The 23,339-nt window shown below is 37.9% G+C and overlaps 1 protein-coding gene across 3 annotated transcripts in view; it reads left to right on the top strand.

Moving 5' to 3' along the window:
* The window catches only part of Cep164 (centrosomal protein 164), a 29,946-nt gene extending 6,894 nt beyond the window's left edge, over positions 1-23,052 (top strand). Inside the window, exons 4-22 of one of the 3 annotated variants that reach the window (XM_034977032.2) lie at positions 195-651; positions 1,173-1,386; positions 1,947-2,251; positions 2,909-3,098; positions 3,385-4,309; positions 4,695-4,872; positions 5,400-5,557; positions 6,167-6,328; positions 10,146-10,246; positions 11,066-11,243; positions 11,861-11,975; positions 12,550-12,621; positions 13,187-13,256; positions 14,747-14,880; positions 15,483-15,640; positions 16,407-16,544; positions 19,870-20,014; positions 20,371-20,435; positions 20,975-23,052. In XM_034977032.2, coding sequence (XP_034832923.1) covers positions 195-651; positions 1,173-1,386; positions 1,947-2,251; positions 2,909-3,098; positions 3,385-4,309; positions 4,695-4,872; positions 5,400-5,557; positions 6,167-6,328; positions 10,146-10,246; positions 11,066-11,243; positions 11,861-11,975; positions 12,550-12,621; positions 13,187-13,256; positions 14,747-14,880; positions 15,483-15,640; positions 16,407-16,544; positions 19,870-20,014; positions 20,371-20,435; positions 20,975-21,058 — 3,849 coding nt within the window. In that variant the 3' untranslated portion in view covers positions 21,059-23,052. Of the gene's footprint in view, positions 1-194; positions 652-1,172; positions 1,387-1,946; positions 2,252-2,908; positions 3,099-3,384; positions 4,310-4,694; positions 4,873-5,399; positions 5,558-6,166; positions 6,329-10,145; positions 10,247-11,065; positions 11,244-11,860; positions 11,976-12,549; positions 12,622-13,186; positions 13,257-14,746; positions 14,881-15,482; positions 15,641-16,406; positions 16,545-19,869; positions 20,015-20,370; positions 20,436-20,974 lie in introns of those variants that run through there. The other 2 variants (XM_069503702.1, XR_011237641.1) reach the window with 2 other exon arrangements.
* Positions 23,053-23,339: the final 287 nt, after the last annotated feature.

The raw sequence follows: 23,339 nt of genomic DNA, 5'->3' as shown, positions 1-23,339 counted from the left end.
TTCAGTCGCCGGCAACTTGTTGCAATCCTGCTTTACTTAAGAAGAAACGAGACTGAGACTAGTACGAGAGCGGCGTGTTGTAGGCTCGATCGTAACAATAGGGAGATCTTCCTCCAAGCGGGTGTCATGATCAGAGCCCATCTGGTGGTGTTTCAAGATATGAGGCTTTAACTAAGGCACCATTCATTTTACAGGAACTTCTCACGTCCGAAGAATACACCAAAAACCTCGAACGAATCGAAACCAAAGTGGAAAGCGAAGACGAAGACCTCAGCACAGACAGCGAGCAACACCCCTCAGACATAAAAGACAATACAAACGCAACCTTATTACCAGGGAATAGACGCCTAGCTCCTTTGGGCAGACCACCTTTAGCACCACTTTCCAGGCTAGATAAGAAATTAAGTGATCTACGAATATCGCCTTTAAGACGTAGCACAGAAAGCCCAATATCCCCAAAACCGGTGCTAGTAAGAAACATATCTGATAGGGATATATTGAGTCGACCGACGTTCGAAAGGCCTAAGATGTTGTTCAAACAGCAGTCCGAAATAATTGATTTGAAAATGCATGTGCTAACTAGTCCCGAAGAAGAGAATTTTAGCCCTTTACTGGCTTCGGCGAAAATTGAAAAGGGGTTGCCTTTGACTGGTATGTTCTTTGCTTTCTGTTTAGGGCGCGTTTCCACTGCAGCAGAGCGGAGCGTGGTCGTGTTCAATAAACCAATCATGTTATTGTTATACGTGATAATATTCAATAATCTGATGCGTCAGAAACCCCGCTCCTCTCTGTTTCAGTGGAAACTCCCCCTTATCATTGACAATGTATATAAGGTAGCAAAAGTAATCGAATTTAAAGAGATTTTTATTTGACATGCCTTAATAATAACTAGAATCTTGTATTTTTTGAAAATAAAAAGTTTATTTATTTATTTCAGTATCGTTTAATAACTCGTGAAATAAATTTATTGTTTTAATAAATTATTTAGAACCATTTAGAGAATGCTGTGTTTCGTATCAATTTAAAAAAATGAGAATATTGACATAAATAGTTATTTGCTCTGGAAAATTACAAAAACTATTTTCCGAATATGCATTATCCATTCAGATCATTTTCTTTCTAAAATAGTTTATTTAAATAAAATAATCATAATTTCCATGTTATGATTTTAGGTAAAGGCAGTATGTTCCTCAAAATATCTCGCTCAAACCTGCCCAGCCCAGACACGGAGAAATCCTTACACTTAGACTCGGTTACCAAAAGTGATCCACCGAAAGGCATACTTAGAGAGAAAACATCTGATTCTCTGCAGAGGAAATCCGAAAGCGTGGTGTTTGGGAAGACTAAACAAATCCCTAGCTTTGAAGAGGATAAAAAGAGTGTTAGGTTAGTATATCATGATCAACCAATCCCCGGCCTACGCGGAGCACGGGTCTCCTCTCAGGATGAGGTTTGGGCATGGTCTACCACGCTGGCTAAGTGCGGATTGGCAGACTTCACGCACAATTGAAAACATTATGGTGAACTCTCAGGCATGCAAGTTTCATCTAGCGGAATTCTGCTCACAAATAATGCTCTGCTCACAGATAAAATTACAGAGCACAGGATTTCATACGCGATTTTTCGTCATAAATCTCTAATCAAAAGTAGTAGGGTAGGTATTATAATATTGGTACAATTTGCATTTTGAGAATTTTGTAAAACTAAAAAGCGTCTGTCTGCCATCTACCTACTAATATTATAAATGAGAGTGAGCTTGTTTGTTGGCATGTCCTTTAATGATGCTGCAATGGGGAGATGGTCATGACTTCTTGCATGGATATACTTAAAGACCTGGAGAGTGACTTACTTCTTATACTGGGAAATCAAAGATTTCCCATGGAAGTTTTGAAAAAACGTCTTGAGAATTGGAATAAAATCTACATTCTGTTTTCAATTGTTTTCAGATTCAAACTAGAAAACCTTCCCGAACCAACAGTCAGTCCCGGCTCAAACAGTTCCTCAGAGCAAAACGACGGTCAAAGCTCCATCATCAGCGCCGTCCCAACCATGCCCTCCCCTATCATACCCTCATCGCCCATCATGCCGTCCCCTATCACACCTATCACGTCCAACATCACACTCACACCCATCACACACCCCATGCCTTTGAATACGCTGTCACCGTTGGTTGCGAGACCGCCTTTGCCTCCCCGTATTGATAGTCCGAGGGAAGTGAAAAGCATATCGGGCTCTGAAAGGGATTCTTTAGGTAAGTTATTAAGATCAAAAGGAAACAAGGAACCCTTAAAGGATCACTTCATTGCTTGTCTGTCTGTCCGTCTGTCGTGTCTGTCAAGAAAACCTATAGGGTACTTCCCGTTACCTAGAATCATGAATTTGGTAGGTAAGTAGTTCTTATAGCACAAGTAAACGAAAAATCCGAAAACCGTGAATTTGTGGTAACATCACCAAAAAGTAAATTAAAATGTGTTCATGAACAAATCATTAGTATTTTCAATGTAAGATAACTATACCAAGTGGGATATCATATGAAAGGATTTTACCTGCATATTCTAAAACAGATTTTTATTTATGTTCTGCATAATAGTTGTCGATCTATCCAGAATGTCGAAAAAAATACCTGAGTACGAAACCCTCGGTGCACGAGTCTGACTCGCACTTGGCCGGTTTTTTTTTAATGTAACCACAAATTCTCGGTTTTCGGATTTTTCCCTTCACTTGTGCTATAAGACATTGCTACCTACCAAATTTCTTGATTCTAGGTCAACGGGAAGTACCCTTTAGGTTTTGATTCCCTTGACACGTCTTGAACAGACAAGATAGACAGACAACAAAGTGATCCTATAAGGGTTCCTTTTCTCTGGAGACACGGAACCCTAAAAATGTTGTTTTTTTATGTTTTTAGACAGCGAAAGTCTAAACCGTGGCACATCCCCGCGTCGTCGCCTTATAAAGCCACCACCGGCTGAATATATAAAGCCGGAGTTATTCCAAAAGAATTTCCAGAAGATAGCCGATTTGGTGCGACGCGCGGATATAGATCCCCCTTCTCTTACTTTAGAAGAACCTACTTCAGAAAAAGGGAGTAGACCAAGGTATGATGTTTTATTTGACCATTATTATTAATCGTGTTTAAAGTAAAATTCAAATGACAAATTCGATCTCTAATGGTGTTAAATTCGAATGAACACAAAATTTTAATTGAACTAATGAGAAGGCAACCTCAACGTTACATTTTCCAGTGGTTGCTTCGAAAAGGAAATATTTTTTATTAGTCCATTTTAGTCAATTAGAGTAGGTGTAAGTTGTGTCATGAATTGTAATATTTTGTAATACAACTAAATAGCAGCTTTCTGTATCAAATATTGAAATTTTCTTCAGGTCACCATTAATACCTCTCAAAAGCAAAATATCAATAAACCTCATGGAAAGTATTGAATCGGAAACATCCATTGACTCTCCAGACCGAGAATTCGCTAATCTAGATCTCAATGACTTAGACGACTCTAACAAACAAGATATAATAGAACTAAAAGACAACGAAAGAGAAAAAAGTCCAAGACTAGAAGATAACTCTGAAAAATCACATTCCAAAGCCACTGATTCTATACAAAGATCTCGCGACATTCCAATACCTCAAATAAGAGTTCCTAAGTTAGACTTCACGCCAAACAAAGCCAAATTTACACATTCCGACTCAGAAGATTCCCGAAAATCTAAAGACGATGAACATAAAAATAATGCTAGATCTAATAGTATAGATATACCTAAAGACATTAAAACACAACTTAAATTATCCCCTACTCCAAGTTTAGGTTCTGATAGGTCTCCTAGATTGGAATTTACTAAAAATTGGTCTAGTCCTCTATCTACTTTTAAACCTTTAAATAAACCTGGTATTAATCCTTTAAAATCGTCGGATTCGGCGTCGAGTTTAGGAAAAGGATTGACAAGTCCTAGATTAGATGGAGTTATACTATCTCAAGGGAAATCTAGTTCTGATAATGTAGTAGTAGTTTACCAGTTTGAAACTCAAGATGAATCTCCGAAACCTATAAAATCTCCTCTCATCCCTGATATGGGGGTAAGAGAAATGATCGAGAGGAATAAGCAAGACGAAAGGAGAAGATTAGAGTTGTCAATGCAAAAGGAGTTGGAACTAATTCGCATGGAGTTCACGGCTAAAGAGAAGAGAATGAGGGCAGAGTTGCAAGAAGAGCTAAAGGAAGCTGAGGAGAAATTTTTGAATGATAAGAGAGTGAGACTGTCTGAGCAGGCTTTGAGGCATCAACGAGAGATGGAGGAAGTAAGTTCAAACATAAATATCTTTTAAAATGTACCTCAATATTTAGAATTTTAATCTACCTTATTCCTGAAAATCTTGAAAGATTTATTACCCTTTCGCACATTTGTTAAATCTAATTACCTACTACTTTACTGACTACTGACTAAAAGTCAACGACATCTATTATAAATTTGGTAATGGACCGCTATATTTTGTAGCATGCTCCTAGGTGTCGTTTTATCCAAAGATGCGTGAACACTGCACCAGTATCTATGTAGTTACTACGCGCATACTATCACACAGATAACCGTACGAATTTGTCTTCACTTTTTAAAGCACGAATTTATGAGCTTTGCCTATCTGGAGTTTTATAATATCTATGACTAACGTGTAGTGAATTTTTAAGGCGCTCGCAGAAGCAGACAAATCTCATAGACAGGAACTGCAAAATAAATTAAAGGAATTGGAAAGGAAATATCATTGCGACGCCGAAATGGCTGCAAAGCAACATGAACTCAATTTAGCGAAGTTGAGAGATGATTATAGCAAAAAGTTTAGTGAATTACGGGAACAATTAGAAATAGGTAAGTTTAAAGTTTATTTGAGAGCGAATAGATTTAATGATATTGTTGTAGTTTTAAAATTGCATTACAATTAATATGGTGCGGTTCTATTAATTTCATAAAATTAAATAGTTTTGAATTGCTAACTTTAAATACTTTATCTGATTCTTTTGCTTCAACCATTCATTTTAAGGTCCCAAATCAGCTTTCACACGAATTTTATTAATGGTAGTTACTTTATTTAGATTTTTGTTGATATTGATATTCAGTTAGTATTATGCGCCAGCAAAGGCCTTTCTAAAATAAATGATAATATGTTTTCAAAATTGTGCTTAGCTATTGATAAATTTTAGTTGGCATTTAAAGTGCAATGGCATTAACGTGATTTATTGAAAACACTTTGGTGAGCACCAACCAATCTCTAATAGGTAGGTTATCTCTAATAGGTTTTATCAAACGATCCGTATTGTATAAGACATTTTTTTTAAATATTGTCTTTTTTTTTTTGGTTGGATGATAAGGAAAGTGTTAACGTTAATTTTTCACAGACAATGAACGCGCTTTAACGGATGTGCACAGTCAGTTACAAATGAATCTCAATAGAGAGAGATCGCGTATGATAGAAGAGAACAGAGCTACTTTGGAAACGCTGCGGGAAGAGCACACTAATAGAGTTACTGATTTGAGACACGACTATAGAGCTGAGGTAAGGATTAAATTGTATAAATCATCATCATCATTTTAATCGAAATAAATTTGGTGGCCATCATAATATGTTTATCTATCTATGTAAAGCCACTTCTTTTAATTTTGCCCTGTCCAACTCCTTATATCGTCCAATCACTTGAGTCTTGTTTCCAGCTCAGTATGACATTTCAAGCGTCGAAATACTAAAATATAATCCATACTAATATTATAAATGCGAAAGTGTGTCTGTCTGTCTGTCTGTCTGCTAGCCTTTCACGGCCCAACCGGTCAACCGATTTTGACGAAGTTTGGTACAAAGTTAGCTTATATCCCGGGAAGGACATAGGCTACTTTTTATCCCGAAAAATTCAAGAGTTCCCACGGGATTTCAAAAAAACTAAATCCACGCGGACTAAGTCGCGGGCATCATCTAGTATAATATAATATAATATAATATAATATAACATAATATAATTTATTTTCTGAACATGAGCGTTAAAGTAAAATGGACCGTAAGCCTTGTCTTAGCGAGTCCAATGTCAAAGGCTATATGATATCATGAAAGATTCAATATGGCAAATATGACAAATAAATGTTGTTAGTAATCCAAAAAGTGATTTGTATTCAGGTGGAACGTCTAAGAACGCAACATGGGTGTCATTTGGAAGAGTTGAGGGCTCGCTTGGCGGGCGAGAGGGCGGCCGCCGCCAGAATACACGACGACAGGGGTGTCAATGAGAAATACAAGTGCTTGAAGGAGAAGTACGCGAGGTTGAAGCACGATGTTAAGGTACATCAACATTAATAGGTTAGAAGCCACTGGATGAATCGGCTGAATCGGGCCCGCTAAAGAAATGTGGATAGTGTCAGCTGCGCGTACCGCCCGCAATTATATTCGACGTCTGAATAAAACCCGTAGTATAGGCGAAGACATTTATTTGGTAAAATTCAATTTAATATACTCTACTGTTCAGCTATGAGTAATAGCTTGATGTAATTTAAAGCAGCGCCATCTAGTTTGTAATAAAGTAATTTTTGTACAATACTTTATCGTTCACGATTGGACATACCGCCCACCATGGACAGTATGTCCATCATTCCGCCCACCATGATCCAACTTCGACAAAAAATGGACTGTATGATTGATAAAAAAAACTGAAGTAATCTGCATTTGTTAAGAATCATAGTGAGTAAGAATAAGATGGCGCTAATGCTTTACAAAAAAATGGTAAATTTAAATATAGAATAAATTATACAAGTTTATAAAGCATTATAGGTTCAGTCTCTTAATAAAATTAAATTAAAGTAACACTACCAGTTTTACCTGATATGATATCCTAACCTCAACAGGGTAAAGTGCATTGAGTTTAAAAAACGTAATTACAAGGTACATTAATAAACAAAATTGACAAATGCATGCTTCAAATTATAAACAATTCGGTTAAAAATAACAAGATTTCGAGATAAACAATACACAACCTTTCGTTACAAATTCAATAATTAGACAAAAAAATGTGAAAAACACGCAATAACATAGTGATAGATAAGATACAATAGTGCTTTGACATTCTAATTCATTAAGATGATGCGATAACTATTTGTGCAACTTTACGTATTAAACTTACAACATGTAATATTGTCCAAGCCCGTGAATTTCGTTATAATAAGTCGCAGTCAGTATTGGTACATGTTTCGTGTCAACTGCCAATGTTTGAGGAATGAACTGAGAGGAGTTATGAACTTGGCTTTTGAACCAAGACTCACAAGTTCTGCTATCACGAAATGCTCTAGAGTGTGAACCACCCAAACTAGGCTTGAATGAGATAAGTTTACCCGTTTTATTTTCTATGTTTATTTCACGTCTCTGTTTTTTATTGTTGTTCGATCGTTTCTGATTGTTAATTTGCGCATGCATGCTGATAAAAGAGTTACAGTGGACTAAAGGATCATTGGTTTCATCATGATCTTTGACCTTTCCAGATAAGATCCAGCCTAGTTTGCTATTCTGAGCCATTGGTGTTCCTGAAGTACCTCTGATCAAGCCCTCTTCTAAGATTTGATAATTTTATTTTATTTTTATTTTATTTATTAAATTAACTAACGGCTACTTACACTAATACATTTAAAAAAAAACTTAATTCTGAAAATATTACTTACTAAGTGCAGTCGCCAATTATAAGTTAATACAACATTTACAAACATGTGACAAAATAAAAAACAAACATCAATAAGATTAAAGATAATACTTCCTACTCAAGACTAGAATAATAGACTTCAGCTCCGAGTACCATATCAATTTGACGTGGTATGTTGAATTCTGGATCTGCTAACTTCAGTTTTGTTAAATTAGACCACAACTTGACATCAAATTTTCTTTTAGGTTGGAAAGAAGTTAAGCCTTTAAGCACGTGACATTTAACACGAATGGTAAAGGTAGGATCCTGTAAAGATTGTAATTTTACATATACTACATGTTTAGATTCAAGTGTTGTAATCCCTACTCCAGATATGACACTGTCACTTTCTATTCTCTTCAGTCCAAGTTTTTGAACTGCAGACTCCGTTATAAAGGAAGCCTGTGATCCCTGGTCCAATAAGGACCTCAGCGTCATAGTTGACCCTGTTATGGTTTCAGCCTTTACTAAGGCTGTCGCCAATAAAACCTGATCGTTAGTGTTAGAAAAACAAGTGGTAATGGTTTCTACATTGGTCTCGCCTTGATCTGTTGAGCTGTTAGCAACAACATTGTTATTGTCAACTGATTGATTGCTAGCCCCTCTATTGTCAGTTGACACGTTAGCACTGCTGTGAATTTGTGAATGATGCTTACCTCTACAAATCCTACAACGGGTTGGTAGACGGCATGACGTCACTGAATGGAATTTTCCTAAGCAGTTAAAACACAACCGGGAATTTTGGACAAAATTACGGCGTGTAGTTAAATTCTCTTTAGAAAACCGTTCACAATTTCCTATTTTATGTTCGGTACTAGAACAATAAACACAAGAAATAGCTTGATCATTATCAACATTGGTGGAAGCATGATGTGACCGAGAAGTTTTTACAACTTTGTTACTTAAAAATTCAAGTGATTTAAATCTATGCTCTAAAAATTCTAGAAACTGTTTTAATGTAGGCAAGTCATCGGTTAAACTACAAACCCTTGCTTCCCATTGCTTACGGGATTCATTGTCTAGTTTTAATGACAAGACATAAATTATTATGATATCCCAATTTTCAACGTTAATACCTACATTTGCTAAAGCATTCATACATTCGTTAGTTGTATCAAAAAGTTCCCTTATTGCGTTTGATGATTCGTTAGTAATGTTCTTTTGGCTAAAAAATCGCTTAAAGATACAGTTGGTTATAAATCTCTTATTGTTATATCTACGTTCTACAAGGTTCCAACAAATCGCATAGTTTTCGTGCGTAATCGGTATATGACGAAGCAGCTGTTCAGCATCACCGGTTATATAGCTCTTAAGGTAGTGAAGCTTTTCAACGTTCTGAAGCGATTCATTGTTGTGTATGAGCGACACAAAGAGATCTCGGAAGGTAGTCCACTCAGAATAGTTACCTGAGAAATTTGGTATAGTAATCTTAGGTAGTTGGACACCGCGCTGACAACCATCACATGATGAGTTTGAACACAGCTTGTTAGCTTCTCTTGTCGTTCTGAATCTTGAAAGACGCTCCTTTAGTTCAGTTTTGTAATCCATATACAATTCTTCTGTTAAGTTATAAATGTCCTTCAAGTAGTATTCAGAGGTTTCGAAAATTTTTCTATCAAATTCCGACATGATTCTTTGATTTGTCTCATAAAACGTTGACCATTCTTTCTCTAAAACTTCTAATCTTGTTTCTATGTAACCTTCTGTCACTCTCTCTTTCGGAGATTTTTTAAAGTTCAAAAATCCTTTGTTAATTTTCTTGTTAATATTTTCCTGTATTCTTACGAATGAATCCATTTTTTATGTACGTGAAGAATGTTCTAAGTAACGATGTAGGTACATAATAATTTCTAAGTGTGGTTTACAAGAAATTATTTCAAGGTAAAATTTCTTAAAAATTCAGTTTATGTTTAAATTTCTGAGTCGAGATTCATCAAATATTTTTCAAAAAAATTCTATGTCAAAGTTGATCGATATTCTTCTATGTCCCAGATTCTTCAAATTTTGCTAAGTGTTTGAAACATGAAACACTTAGCCGAAATCGGGCATGGATTCCCCGTCTCAACCACTTTTCTCTTAAAATTCTACAAGTCCATGCATTAAACTTTATAACTAGATAATGTACTTACAGTTTTCCGCACACTGTTACACACACTTAACCACCACTTGTTGCTAGTACTTCCACCAGGGGGCGCCACTGTCGTCGCAGACTGCACTGACATCCGGTCTCGAAGAGCCATGAATAAAACCCGTAGTATAGGCGAAGACATTTATTTGGTAAAATTCAATTTAATATACTCTACTGTTCAGCTATGAGTAATAGCTTGATGTAATTTAAAGCAGCGCCATCTAGTTTGTAATAAAGTAATTTTTGTACAATACTTTATCGTTCACGATTGGACAACGTCGTTGAAAAAATCTATGTTATTACAGATGTCAATCGAAAGGCGTAACAAAAGACGCGAGATGAGTATGACAACCGGTTCGGAGACTGAAAAATCTAATTCTCACAAAGCCAACCAGTCCTTGGAAAGGTAACACACATTGAAATAAAAATAAACCTTACGATCGACTTTAGCCAAATAAATTTTAACAGACGCGTAAATCAAAATTCCTTATAAGTTGAAAATACTAATGATTTGTTCGTGAATGCATTTTAATTTTTTTTGGTCACCACAAAGTCACGGTTTTCGGATTTATTCCTTTACTCGTGCTATAAGACCTACCTACCTACCAAATTTCATGAGTCAACCGGAAGTACCCTATAGGTTTTCTTGACACACGACGGACAGACGGACAGACAACAAAGTGATCCTATAAGGGTTCCTTTTTCCTTTTGAGGTGCGTAACCCTAAAAAAGTTGTTTTGGCTATTTCTCCGATCAAAATCATAATTTTCATGGACAGTGGTGCTGATTCTGAGTACACCTAAAATTTAGAGTATTTGCATCCTCTTCTTACTAATGTAATATGAAAACAGTTTGACAGTTTTAAATTTAATTTAGAGCCGTCAAACCTCGTAACTTTAGTTGCCAATCGCGAGCCTATAGTTTAAATTCGTAGCGTGCACTAAAATTTAGAGTCTTTAAATGTAAAATTCATGTTCCGGCCTTTTTTAGCAATATTAAAATGAAAAAGATGCAGATACTGGGGACGATTCTCTTGTACACAATGTCTAAACTAAACTAAAATGACACGTCTCAATCTATTGCTATCCCTGTCATAATACTGCTTGCGGAAAAGGATAGCACTAGATTTAGACCTGTTAATTTAGTTTAGTTTAGAGAAAGACAAGAGAATCGGCGCCAGTAATCGTCCAGTCAGTTTTATTAAAGTATAGATTTTTTGTTGTAGATGTAAAGAACTGAATGAAACAACATCAGTCAGCGTAGTGGTGGAAGCCGAGCCCAGTAGACTCAGGAACAACAATCTGACGATCAAGTTCAACGACAACGAGACGTCATATTCGGAGAGCAATGCGCCCAAATCTGGGGACAATAATAACGACGACTGGAAGCTTAGGAGGGATAATGTAAGTACAAAAACTGGTAAAAATATAAAATTGTAATTTGGCACTAATAAACAGACAAAATAAAATTTTCATCATATGTAAATAAATACACGCTGAAATTGTAATGGTTGTTTTCCCGAAGCGAAATGGTTTTGTCATGGTATTACAATCGATTTGTAAATATAAATAATTATTAGAGTCAAAAATGGCAAATTTACAATCGAGAATAACAAAAATTTAATGAGACCTCGAACCAATAGTACTACCGCGTGCGTACAGGCTAGTTTATGCCGTATCACTAAGCACGAGAGCTTATTTTGCTCTAAACTTTTTAACTTTAATGGCAGTGCGGTTTGAGTGGATGTACTACCTATACATACTACTCACGTTACGTCTAGTGAATTACTATTGTTTCTCACACTTTCGAATTAATGTTTTTTTTTTAATATTTCAAAACAAAATCATTTTTATTTTTTTTAAGTTTTTCAACCACTAAAATTTCAGCGTATATAAAAGGAAAAGGTGACTGACTGACATAACCCATTCACAAGACCACAGCGCTTATACCACTGCGCCAGGGAGGTCGCCTTTATTTCCGGCCTGCACAGTAATGTTCTATTATTTATTAATTTGCGCAGACCTTACAATCGGACACGTCACAGATATCGGCGGTGAAGCAGCCTCGATCAAAGAGAACCAGTGTCGCCTTCCGAGAACCGCCCAGGCGAAGGCGAGAGAGAGATAGAGATGCAGGTACCTTTTTAATTTAAATATCTTAATATACAGGATGTAACCAGAACGCTAGCAAAAACGAAGACAGGTATGAATGACAGGATACCACAAAAAAAAAAGCCGAATAAACCTATATTTTGTAAAAGTTCACGATATATTGTAAATAAAACATCTGACTGATGCTAGAGGTCAACGATTAACGAACGTTGCGTAAGTAGGCCACTCGGAGTCAATGCTGCGTCCTAGGCGGGGCTTTTTCCCCAGTTTTGCACGCTGTATATTGCGGGTTTGAAAAATACCAAATCACTAAAACTTCAAAATGAGGCAAATAGTTATTGGAATTGTGTTTAGGTAGTATAACAGTAACGCTAAGTTTTTGCTAGCATTCTGGTTACACCCTGTATAAAAGGAAAAGCTAACTGACTGACTGATCTGTCAACGCACAGCTCAAACTACTGGTGGATCGGGCTGTTTGCATGCAGGTAACTGTTATGACGTAGACATCCGCTAAGAAAGGATTTTGAAAAATTAACCTCTAAGAAATTAAAATAGGGGTTTGAAAAGTTTGTACGGACTGTATTGGGTTTTTTTTCAGGTGCCACAACCGATTGCCAAGATTCTTCAGACGCTACGACTGCGGATGAAAAGCCAAAAGAGGCAATAAATGGTACGTATTAAAAAAATTGCAAATTGCCATTTTTAATAATTCGCCATATTGATTTCATAATGACGTCACACACGCTATATTGTTTCGATTGTTATGGTTCTATACAATTAAATCATTAAGTAATTTAGAAGAAAATACTGATAAACATTTAGATAAAAAATCGTAGATTTATTTTGTTGTATTTACTTAATAAGTTTCTTAAATAACTATAAGGCCCGGACTCCACCTAAGCGGAGAGGAGTGAAGATGTGTTCAGTCAACCAATCAGATTAATAATAAATGACGTGAAAAAATTATCACGTTTGTTTTTAAATCTGATAGGTCGACCGCACACATTTTCGCTTCGCTTAGGTGGAGACCGGGCCTAATTATTATCTTAAAACATCCGCCATATTGAATGTATGTGACCTATTTAGCTGATATTAATTATATTATTATCAATGCAAAAAATATACTATAGAATCAACAGTTTTCAAGTAAAGAGGTAACACACAAACAGACAAACTCCTTCACATTAATATTCGTAGTTTAGATTATTTGTGTGAAAGGTACAAATTATTTTCAGGTCACGGCCGACGTAGGTGTTTTACAAGATTAAAATCTGCGTCCACGTCGCGCCTTAACTATTCGCCTAAGTATGTGCAAATATACATAAGAGCATTTTTTCCTTTCGAATTCTATACATTTACCTACTTCTTTTTTTCCAAGGAATCTTACAAGCTTTCTTTGCTATAATTCGCTCGATAAATTAAAAAAAATGCGTGCTTCTATCAATATATTTATATACTTATTATTAGGTAAAACTCTGGTATTCTGGTTAGTAAAAATTTAATTAAAAAGAATATTTCGCAAAGTCAATAATATATTTTCTATAGTAAATATGAAAAAATGTCGAGACTACCTCGTGGGTTAAAGTCATATCTAGCACTCAAATAAAAAAGGGAATTTTGTCTAAAAGAGGTACTTAAAGTCGAAAGACTAAGTTAAAGTTTTATCTATTGAAACAAGATAACATGGTTTCCTAGAGGGCGTTTTTGACATCGGAGTCAAAAGTGCTCTTTCTAGCGGTCCCGTCAAATTGTGGCCGTTATTTGACGGCAATAAAACTAAATTTTTGTTAGCAACATACTTGTCAAATTCAAATACAGCACAGTGCCTTTTCAAATATCTCTCACATTTTTTCTATTTCTCTTTTTCTGTTTCTTAAGAGAGCGGTGCCTCCATATAGCGGTGCTAATGAAGCATCGCTCGTGATCGATTGTAACGTCAAATGACGGCCATCTTTACGGCGCTGAACAGTTTTACGACGGATTTTTTCAAAAGCGGTGAAAAATGAATGAGCAGTGAGGATGAAAAATTTAATTTTGGTTGGGATTCAAGAATAAACCTCCGTCTCCTTGTTTATAATATAAAGTTTAAAGACAGGTTTACACAAAAATAATAAAATGGCGGCCGATAAGCTACGGTAGGACACAAACACAATACGCTGAAAGTTTCACATTTTATTATCTTCCGTCTTTTACGTCTGTCATTTCACCGTCATAGTACGGCCACTATGTACTGGCACCGCTATCCTGGGAAACCGTAGCTGTCCATTGAAGCCGAGCGGAGCGGAGATATATTCAGCAGACCAATCAAATTATTGCTAGATGACGGCAAAATTTTATTACGCTTATCTCTTAATAATGTAATATTGGTCTGCTGAACATATCTCCATTCCGCTGCGCTTTAGCGGACAAGCACCCTTGCTGTTCTATGAAGCGAAGCTGAACGAACTCGTGTTTAGCGGTCATATCAAATTATTGATACAATGCGTACAAAATTAGTTCTCACGAGCCATTTTGACTTTATGTGTCAACTAGCAAGTCAAAAGTACGATTTTAGTCCTTATTGTAAAGGTGAACCGTACTTTTCACATGACAGTTGACACATAGAGTAAAATGGCGCGTGAAAAACCCATTTTGTACGGACTTTAGATGACTTGTTCATTTTATTACGTCATCTCTGTGTACCTACTAATCTGTTTGGTGTTAAACACGACTCCGCTCCGTTCCGCTTTAGTGGACACATCCTTATTGGACTTTTCCGGTATATCAATGTTTGACCATAGTTTGTTCTTCTGTAGGCGGGGCGAAGGTTGGTCCAGTCCATTAGAGTCCCTAAGACAGCAACTTCGCAAGTTAGACGACTTAGAAGACCAGTTCCCGGACTTGGCATGCCAACCGGCTTATAGTTTACGATATCCATTTTCCGAATTAGGTAAGTACACAAACACGAATTATGGACTGTAATTATAATGCTCTAGCTGACGCCCGCGACTTCGTCCGCGTGGATTTAAATTATCAAAAATCCCCTGGGAACTCTTTGATTTACCGGGATAAAACCACGCAAAAAATCACGTCGATCCGTCGCATATCAGCGAGAGCTGCTTGTTTACCTTTTAAGTCTTTTCGGAAAAAATGGAGTATTTGTAGTATGCTGTCTGAAATAAAATATTTTTTTATACAGGGTGTAACCATAACGCCTAGCTAAAACTTAGCGTTATCGTTATACTAATTAAACACAATCCAATACCAATAACCATTTGCCTTATTTCGTTATTTTAGATTTAGTATTTTTCAAACCCGCAATGTATACCGTGCAAAACTCGGGTTCGTTGACCTCTATTTGTGGTATCATATCAGTAATTATCAGTACTATCACCTGACTTCGTTTTTGTCAGCGTTCTAGTTACATCCTGTATTTATTGTCATTTCGCCCAATTGTAATTGGGGGTTTCATAATATCTCAATTTGGATTTGATTGTGGGTTGGACCTTTTTTTGCAGAAAATGCGTTCAATTAAACTGTTACCCTCGATAGGTGCGGTCGCAACCACCGACACGCCGGAATTAGAGTTTGTCCGTCACCGCGCGCTAATAGAGCGGGAGGGGATGCGTCGCGCGCGGGCAGTGCTGAAGCGACGCAGGGCTGCGCTGAGGGAGTCTAGGGCTTCGCTGTCGCCGCATAGAGCACCGTCGGTAAGTTTATCTTTTCCTCTGAAACTAGGCCAAAGAAGATAAGAAGGCTACAACCAGTGAAATGGACATAATATACAAGTACGCTGTAATAGATGTGCCAAGCTTACACGGGCAATTGAAATTTCGCAATTTCAGGCAATTTAGTCAATTAAGACGTCACGACCACATGAAGAAATTTACTGCAATACCTGAAAATCTCAGCAATATTATGCACAATAATTTCTCCAGATTGCTCCAGCCTACTGATTCGCTTACTCGGTGTCTAACACTAAATGACAGCCGACAAGCTCAATTGACATTTATTTTTAATTAATTGAAAGTTTTCTACGAAAAATTATTGCGATATTAGAATATCACTCAGTGAAGCAGCAATGTAGAACCAAACAATGTCAATTGAGCTCGTTGGCTATCATTCAGTGTTAGATACTGTGTTAGAAAATCACCCCACAGATCGATCCATGCGTGTGGCCGAGCAACAATTGCTTAAAAAATTGCCCATGTAAGCGCACCATTATAGCTGTCGATAAATTATAGCAAGTGAGGTGTCATTGAAGAGGCCTTTAAAAATTACAGTTAGGTTTTCTGCACTATATTTTCATTTAAATGATCCTTTAGGTTTTACGGAGCTGCAACTTTTAGGTTATAAGTACAACATTATAAGTTATAACTCTTTACATTGTAAGTTATAACTCGTTACATCGTAAGTTACAACTTGTTACATCGTAAGTTATTACTCGTTACATCGTAAGTTGTAACTCATACATAGGAGGAGCGTGAGGCCACCGAGCTAGAGGTCGCGTTGCACCGAGCGCGCGCGCTGCTCGGGGAGAAGGAGATAAGGCTGCGGCACATCGAGCGCGCGCTGCGCAAGCTCGCCGATGCGCAGCCACCGCCTTTGATACAGGTGGATTTTACTGTGCGCTTGATTGTCGCCGTGAATACGCCTTTGTAAACTTAAAACAAAAAAAAAACATTGTCAAGATCAGTATTTAATAGCAATAAGGTTAAAGTCAGGGTATACTAGCGCAGAGTCGAAGCGCATAGAAGCGTCAACCAAAATATTGTCATGGCGTATAAATTGACATCTATCTTTACAAGTTACAACGCACTGCTCAAATATCTATCGAAATAAGAGTGATTGCACGCACATTCACGTGAATCGACAACAGACGACAGTGTTCTCCAATTGGCTGAAGGGCCTCGAGGCGTAGCCCCCTAGCCCCTTTTTTTACCCGCAATTTCGCCGCACTTTCACGTAAATGCGCGCAGCTTGTGCTGATTGGCTAGGATCTCACTAGATGGCACCAGAGGTAGCCTCAATCGGTATGTTTGTATCGGTATTTTTTGCTCGGTACTGAAACAAGTGACCAAATTGCATCCATATCCGCTAAGACAACGTTGAAGCGAGTTTCTTTAGTTCCAAAATTATAAATGGCACGATTCCCTGCATCCACACCTGCTAGGACAGGGTGTTCCAAAAGCGTGTAATATACGCACACAGTATCTTGTAAACACAATAATCGCTATACGTTTCAGCAAAATCACGATCGTCTTTTCTTCATTCGACGAAATCCTCGCGTACAATTTGTAGCCCCACAACCAGGTTCTCATTTATTGTGAAGAATTTGACGCTTACATGCGCTTCGACTTTGCCCTAGCTTGCTCCAACCCTTAGCCAATAGCAATTTATTGTAAAAAAGTACTGATATCTCTGACACGTTTGCGTATTCACGTATACAAACTAGGCATGGTGATCCAATCCAGCCTTTTCCGTTATAGCTCTCATGTTTCGTCTTTATTCGCTCATTCGGCTTTCATTGTCATCAATCATGGTCATACATGTTCTTTCTTTAGATTTTGTATTCCGCAACAAAAAGAGTGGCTTGAAGATTGCTGTTCTTATTTTTCTTGTATAGTAGCAGGGGTTACTTAGTGGAATTCCATGATATACAAGGAACCAAAAACTTAATTTGCTATAATCCGTGGAAATAGGAAAAATCTGTATGGTGCAACATACAGCATGCGGTATGCAGTGGGAGGGCGGGGGGTTTCAGCGGATTGTAGCAAATTAAGCTTTTGGTTCGTTGTACTTATTTTTCTTGTCTATCTCGTGATGTTATTCATGTCCATTCATTGATACATTTTTGTTTTGCTCATGTTTTTGGAAGATTGTGCAGTTATTTTTTCATTGCTTGTTTTGGATGTCGCATTTTTCTATGTCGAACTTTAGAACTTTAGCTTACAATGCGCGTCACGAAAGTTGAAAAAGATGGAAGTTTTGCTGACTGGTTATTCCTGCCCCTGATGAAACATAACTGTAGCCTAAGGAATTTAACTTAAGGCTCCAGTACATATTGGGCCGCGCGGCGCGGCGTGTAAAACTGTTTCAGTATTGCGTCAAAATTCTTCGACGTTTGTATAAAAACCCTCTGAAAATGCAAGCGAGTCAGCGTTGGCCACATGTGAGAATTGGCAAATGTGCGCTAGGAGCCTGTACATATTAGCCGACTGGCCAAGTCTGTTGGACAAATGCCTAAATGCCACTTTCGACGATACTTTAAAAAGGACATTACGTAGTTTCAAGTTTCAACTTCCATGACGATAATATGTAATTTGTTTTAAAATTATTTTATTTGTGACTTTTACTAAGCTTTGAGCTTGTAAATATGCTCTCTTTATATATAGGTAATTATTTATTGTGGCGGTCTCCAGATACAGAAACTAGATGTCGCCAGTGGGTCTTCAACTTCTCCGCCTTAGATCTTAAATCGCGGTAACGAAGTTTTCTGTACGGAGCACTATATATTTACAAGTTCCAAGGTACAACGATCGGACTAGCTGCGTTCTCGAACATGAAAATAGTCCGCAGGTAGTTCTACAGTACGCGGCCAAAAGTGATGAACATCGATCTTTAGAAGGGGACCGCTGATTTGTAGAACACTGTCTCGCTCGTTGAGATCGAAAAAAGCGTCATATGGGTATGAGTGACAGAGACAACGCTCTACAAAGATGAATTGTCATTCTAAATGTTCATCACTTTCGACCGCGTACTGTACTTATTGTTACGGTTGAGTGCACATCACTTTGGTCTTGATTACAGTGGCGAATGTGTAGGATCATCTAGTTTTTGTATGTAAAGACCGAGAATTAACAATAATCTTTGTAATTAATTTCCGCCCATAACGCAAAATAAATGTAAAAAAACTAAGTGGAAGAAAATCAATTTATATCCCTTTACTAAGAGCGCTTACACAACACGGCGGTATGACGACGCATCACAAAAATTTGCGACGCACAAAACGCGTCCTGGATATTTCCGATACGTTGCCACAAACGTAATGAGATGCGATGACGCACTATTTTTCAGTCCTGCAGTCAACGGATGTATCCAGTGCTTTCTGCTTTTTTCCGAAGTAGGACACGTATAGTGCTGTCCATATTTCACTTGATGAACTAGTTAACGTGTTGTCGAACAATTCCGAATGCGTTTTTTTGCGTTGCGTTATTCCACTATGATGCAACGTCGTAATAGGCTAGTTGACACTTTTTTTAAGTAGGTCTTAAATGGTTAATATTTGTCCTATTAGATCAAAAAAATTAACACTATATTTTTTTGCGCCCTAAAAACCGTAAAACTTTAATTTAAAAATATATTTTTCTTAGACAGGTGAAAACACTGTCGGCCATGTTTGGCCGATAGATTATCTGTGCTCTGACGTCATGCATTTGTATACAACAGCATAACCTCCCAAAGTTTAATAAACATGACTTCTATACTAGTTTACATGAAAAATATAGTAATTATCGTTATTGTATCATCCGAGAATGTAAAAAAGTAGATAATTTAAAGTCCTGACAAACTTTTACGGACTTTAAATTTTATATAATATATGGATACTACGTTAGTCCACGCGTGACATAGGGATGACATTTCTTTGTTTACATATTTAATGACGTCACATCATGGCTGACAGCGTTTTCTGCGTTTCAAATAAAAATGAAAATTGTATTTTTTTAAATTGGATTTATATATCCATCCTGCGTTTTTAATAATTGTTATTGATATATTTCGCTGTCTTAAGCAAAATACTATAATAAATGATCATTTATTGGACGAAATTAGATATGAGTCAAGTAGCCTATTGCGATGCGTCATCGCACCGCAGAGTTTGTAAACGCTCTAACATTGCAGTCTTTCTCGAATTTACGTCATATTTTATCAATTCCAGGAGGTGACGACTAGCGAAGCATCCTCGGGTAGCGAAGCGGGGAATGAAGTGGAGGCTGGTGGTGCGGTGCTTCGCTCGCTTCGCGCCTTGCACGCAGATGTGCGGGACATTTGGCGAGCCCTGGACGCCAGGAGACTTAACACGGGTGTGTATATCAATTGTCAACCAGGAAGCATCGACGAATGAAGCGTCGTTGGGTAGTGAAGCAGAAGCCGGCGGCGCGGTGCTTCGCTCGCTTCGATAGGTCAACGGGAAGTACCCTTAAGGTTTTGATTCCTAAGACGGGTCTTGACTCTTGACAGGCAGACAAATAGACAACGAAGTGATCGTATAAGGGTTTATTTTTTTCTTTTGAGGTACGGAACCCTAAGGCTGTGATGTGCCACCTACGACATGACGACCTAAATCGCATCTATACGACACCTCAAAGCTTATTCACAGATAGAAGCGAAGCAGTACTCTGTCTCGCTCACTCATATGGGCAATTTCTTTTTGTTTCAGTTTCACCGGAAACTAGTTCCTGTAATATGCCCACGACTTCCCAGACCAGAATGACACTATCCGCTGTAAGTATCAGCTTTATTTTTAATCGTTCTATCTCACTCACACTATATACACCTATGGTGTGTAACTGAGAGGGAATAATCATCATCATCATCGTCATCATCATCATCATCATCATCATCATCATCATCATCATCATCATCGTCCAATGATATGGACCAATAGACGTCCACTGCTGGACGTAGTTCTCTTGTAGGGACTTCCACACGCCACGGTATTGCGCCGCCTGGATCCAGCGGCTCCCTGCGACTTGTCTGATGTCGTCCGTCCACCTAGTGGGGGGTCTTCCAACGCTGCGTCTTCCGGTGCGAGGTCGCCATTCCAGCACCTTGGGACCCCAACGTCTATCGGTTGTACGAACTATGTGCCCTGCCCATTGCCACTTCAACTTCGCAACCCGTTGAGCTATGTCGGTTACTCTAGTTCTTCTACGGATCTCCTCATTTCTGATTTGATCACGTAGATAGAGGGAATAATAAACGCCGCCATTTTCGTTTCGTTTCTTTATTGGCATGAGTTATACCGAAATGAAACTTTACAGCCAGAGCCCGTGATGCAGGACAACTCAGACGGTGTGGCGGAGAGAGCTAAAGGATTACGCGCCTGGCTACAAACTGCTCCATAATCATTACGATACGAATATCATTCAGTATTGTATATTATAAATACAGAGTGTAATTAGAACGCTAGGAAAAACTCAGCGCTATTATTATACTACATAAACACAATCCAATACCAATAACCATTTGCCTTATACTTGTAGTTTTTGTAATTTAGTATTTTTAGCGTGCAAAACTCAGGGTTAATGCCCCGCCTACGACGCGGTATTGACCCTGCAGCACTTATCTACGCAACGTTCGTTGACCTTTAGTGTCAGTCAGGTTTTATTTGCAACTAGCTGATGGCCCCGACTTCGTCCACGTGGATTTAGGTTTTTAAAAATCCCGTGGGAACTCTTTCATTTTCCGAGATAAAAAGTAGCCTATGTCACTCTCCTGGTCTTTGACTACCCATGCAAAAAATCACGTCGATCTGTTGCTCCGTTGCGACGTGATTGAAAGACAAACCAACAAACAAACACACTTTCGCATTTATAATAGGAGTGATTCATTGCGAACTTCAAAAAAATACAGGATTTCCAAAAAAAAAACGCGTTTTTTGTCGTATCTTATCAGTTTTTAACAGTGCTATCACCTGCCTTTGTTTTTGCTAGTGTTCTGCTGACACCCTGTATGAATTCAGAAATATGTTATGTGTAGTTCCAGCCGGATAGATAATAATCGATTAATCCAATGGTCGATAAGTTCTCCGACCAATAGGAGTGCGCCAGGTCCTGTGTCCGATTATTTCTGACGCAGTACGACACGCCACGACTTCTAGTTTCTTTGTACCTTTAAGTGTCTGATTCACTACTTTTTATCCGACTGCGGCGAAGATGGGTTATGTAAACAGCTGCATTTCCTATGCCCTCTCGTAACTACTCAACGGCTCGAACTATTTTGATAAATGATACGTCATTAGATTCGTCTTCATGTCGCGAGTTTCAAAATGGCGTATTTTATGCGCTCTTATGTGCGGGCTGAAAATAATGCAGTGAAAACCGCAGTCGGGGTTTTTTAAAACTTTTTAAATAACTTGTTGATAAAATGATACAGTAAAATTCATGATACCTTGCTGTACATAAAATTGGCAGGAGATGTATAGTGCGCGCAAAACAAGTAAATTTAGTTCAAACTGAAGTTGCAACATGGCGCTTCGCCCAGGTCATTGCCATTAGGTAAACCGCTGTAAGCTTAACCCTTCTGATCGACTGCGGGACGCGGGGCGGGAGCGCGCTCAACCAATCAGTTAGTCTGCCGCTGTTGTTCGCCGGCAGTGACTGACGTAGTGACCGCTAGTTCGCAAGTGATATTATTCTAGCGACTGATACACACGATATCATTAATCTATCTAATTAATTCGTTCTAACACATGTTAAATAAACTGTATAAAAACATTTAAACTACGAATAAATATATTCCATTAAAAAAGTGTTAAAGGTGAATTTAATCTTAAGACTTACCTAGATCTCAAGAAAAAAGTCATTACGTTGAATCGTGTATAGCCGCGCGCATCACCCGCCCCTTGCCCCGCAAACTATCAGGGATAAATAAATAAATAATAAATAAATAAACGTTTATTCGCTGGAATGTGGGTACATGTAGGTGTTACATCAGTTGAGTTGCCTGACACATTCTACCAGATCCTGGTGTGCAAATGGTTAAAGAATATTACAATCACATTAAAATTATTCTAGTTCATTACATTTACGAAATCATAAATTTAAACATTACTCAATCAGATAAAATAAAATAAGGATTTCCATGTCGTAGTTAAAAACAGGCCAAAAAAGGGAGGCCAAGTTTCCGGCGCTTTACCTATAGTTCCAAGTTCTATGTTTTGTGTACAAGGTATTTGGTACTGTTGTCGGTTGTCTGAAGCCAGCTTTACTTTAGTCACTAAAATGTTAGTTTATCAGTAGGTCTATTCCGTAAAACCTGCATCAAGCACTATTACTTTTGCAATTGTTGTGATTGACTGAATTTTTGCTTATATGTACTTGTTGCAACAATACATTGTAGCCAATAGTGAGCGAGCATCAACCAATCTGCCAAACCAATCACGATTGCAATGGTGATTGCAATCGTGATATTGTAGCAGTCATTCTACCGCAATCGAGCTGCAGGTGCTCAATTACGGTAAAATGACAGCTATAATGTCACAATCGCAATCACCTTTGATTGGTTGATGCTCGCTCACTATTGGTTACAATGCATGTTGCAACAAGTATAGGCATAAATTCAGCCAATCACAACGGTTGCGATTGTAACTAATAAGGTTGTAGTGAAAGGAATCTCTTGCGAGAT

This window comes from Maniola hyperantus, chromosome 16, assembly GCF_902806685.2.
Source record: "Maniola hyperantus chromosome 16, iAphHyp1.2, whole genome shotgun sequence".
Taxonomy (NCBI): domain Eukaryota; kingdom Metazoa; phylum Arthropoda; class Insecta; order Lepidoptera; family Nymphalidae; genus Maniola; species Maniola hyperantus.
Note: the sequence above shows the minus strand (reverse complement) of the source record. Positions and strands in the feature narration are given on the sequence as shown.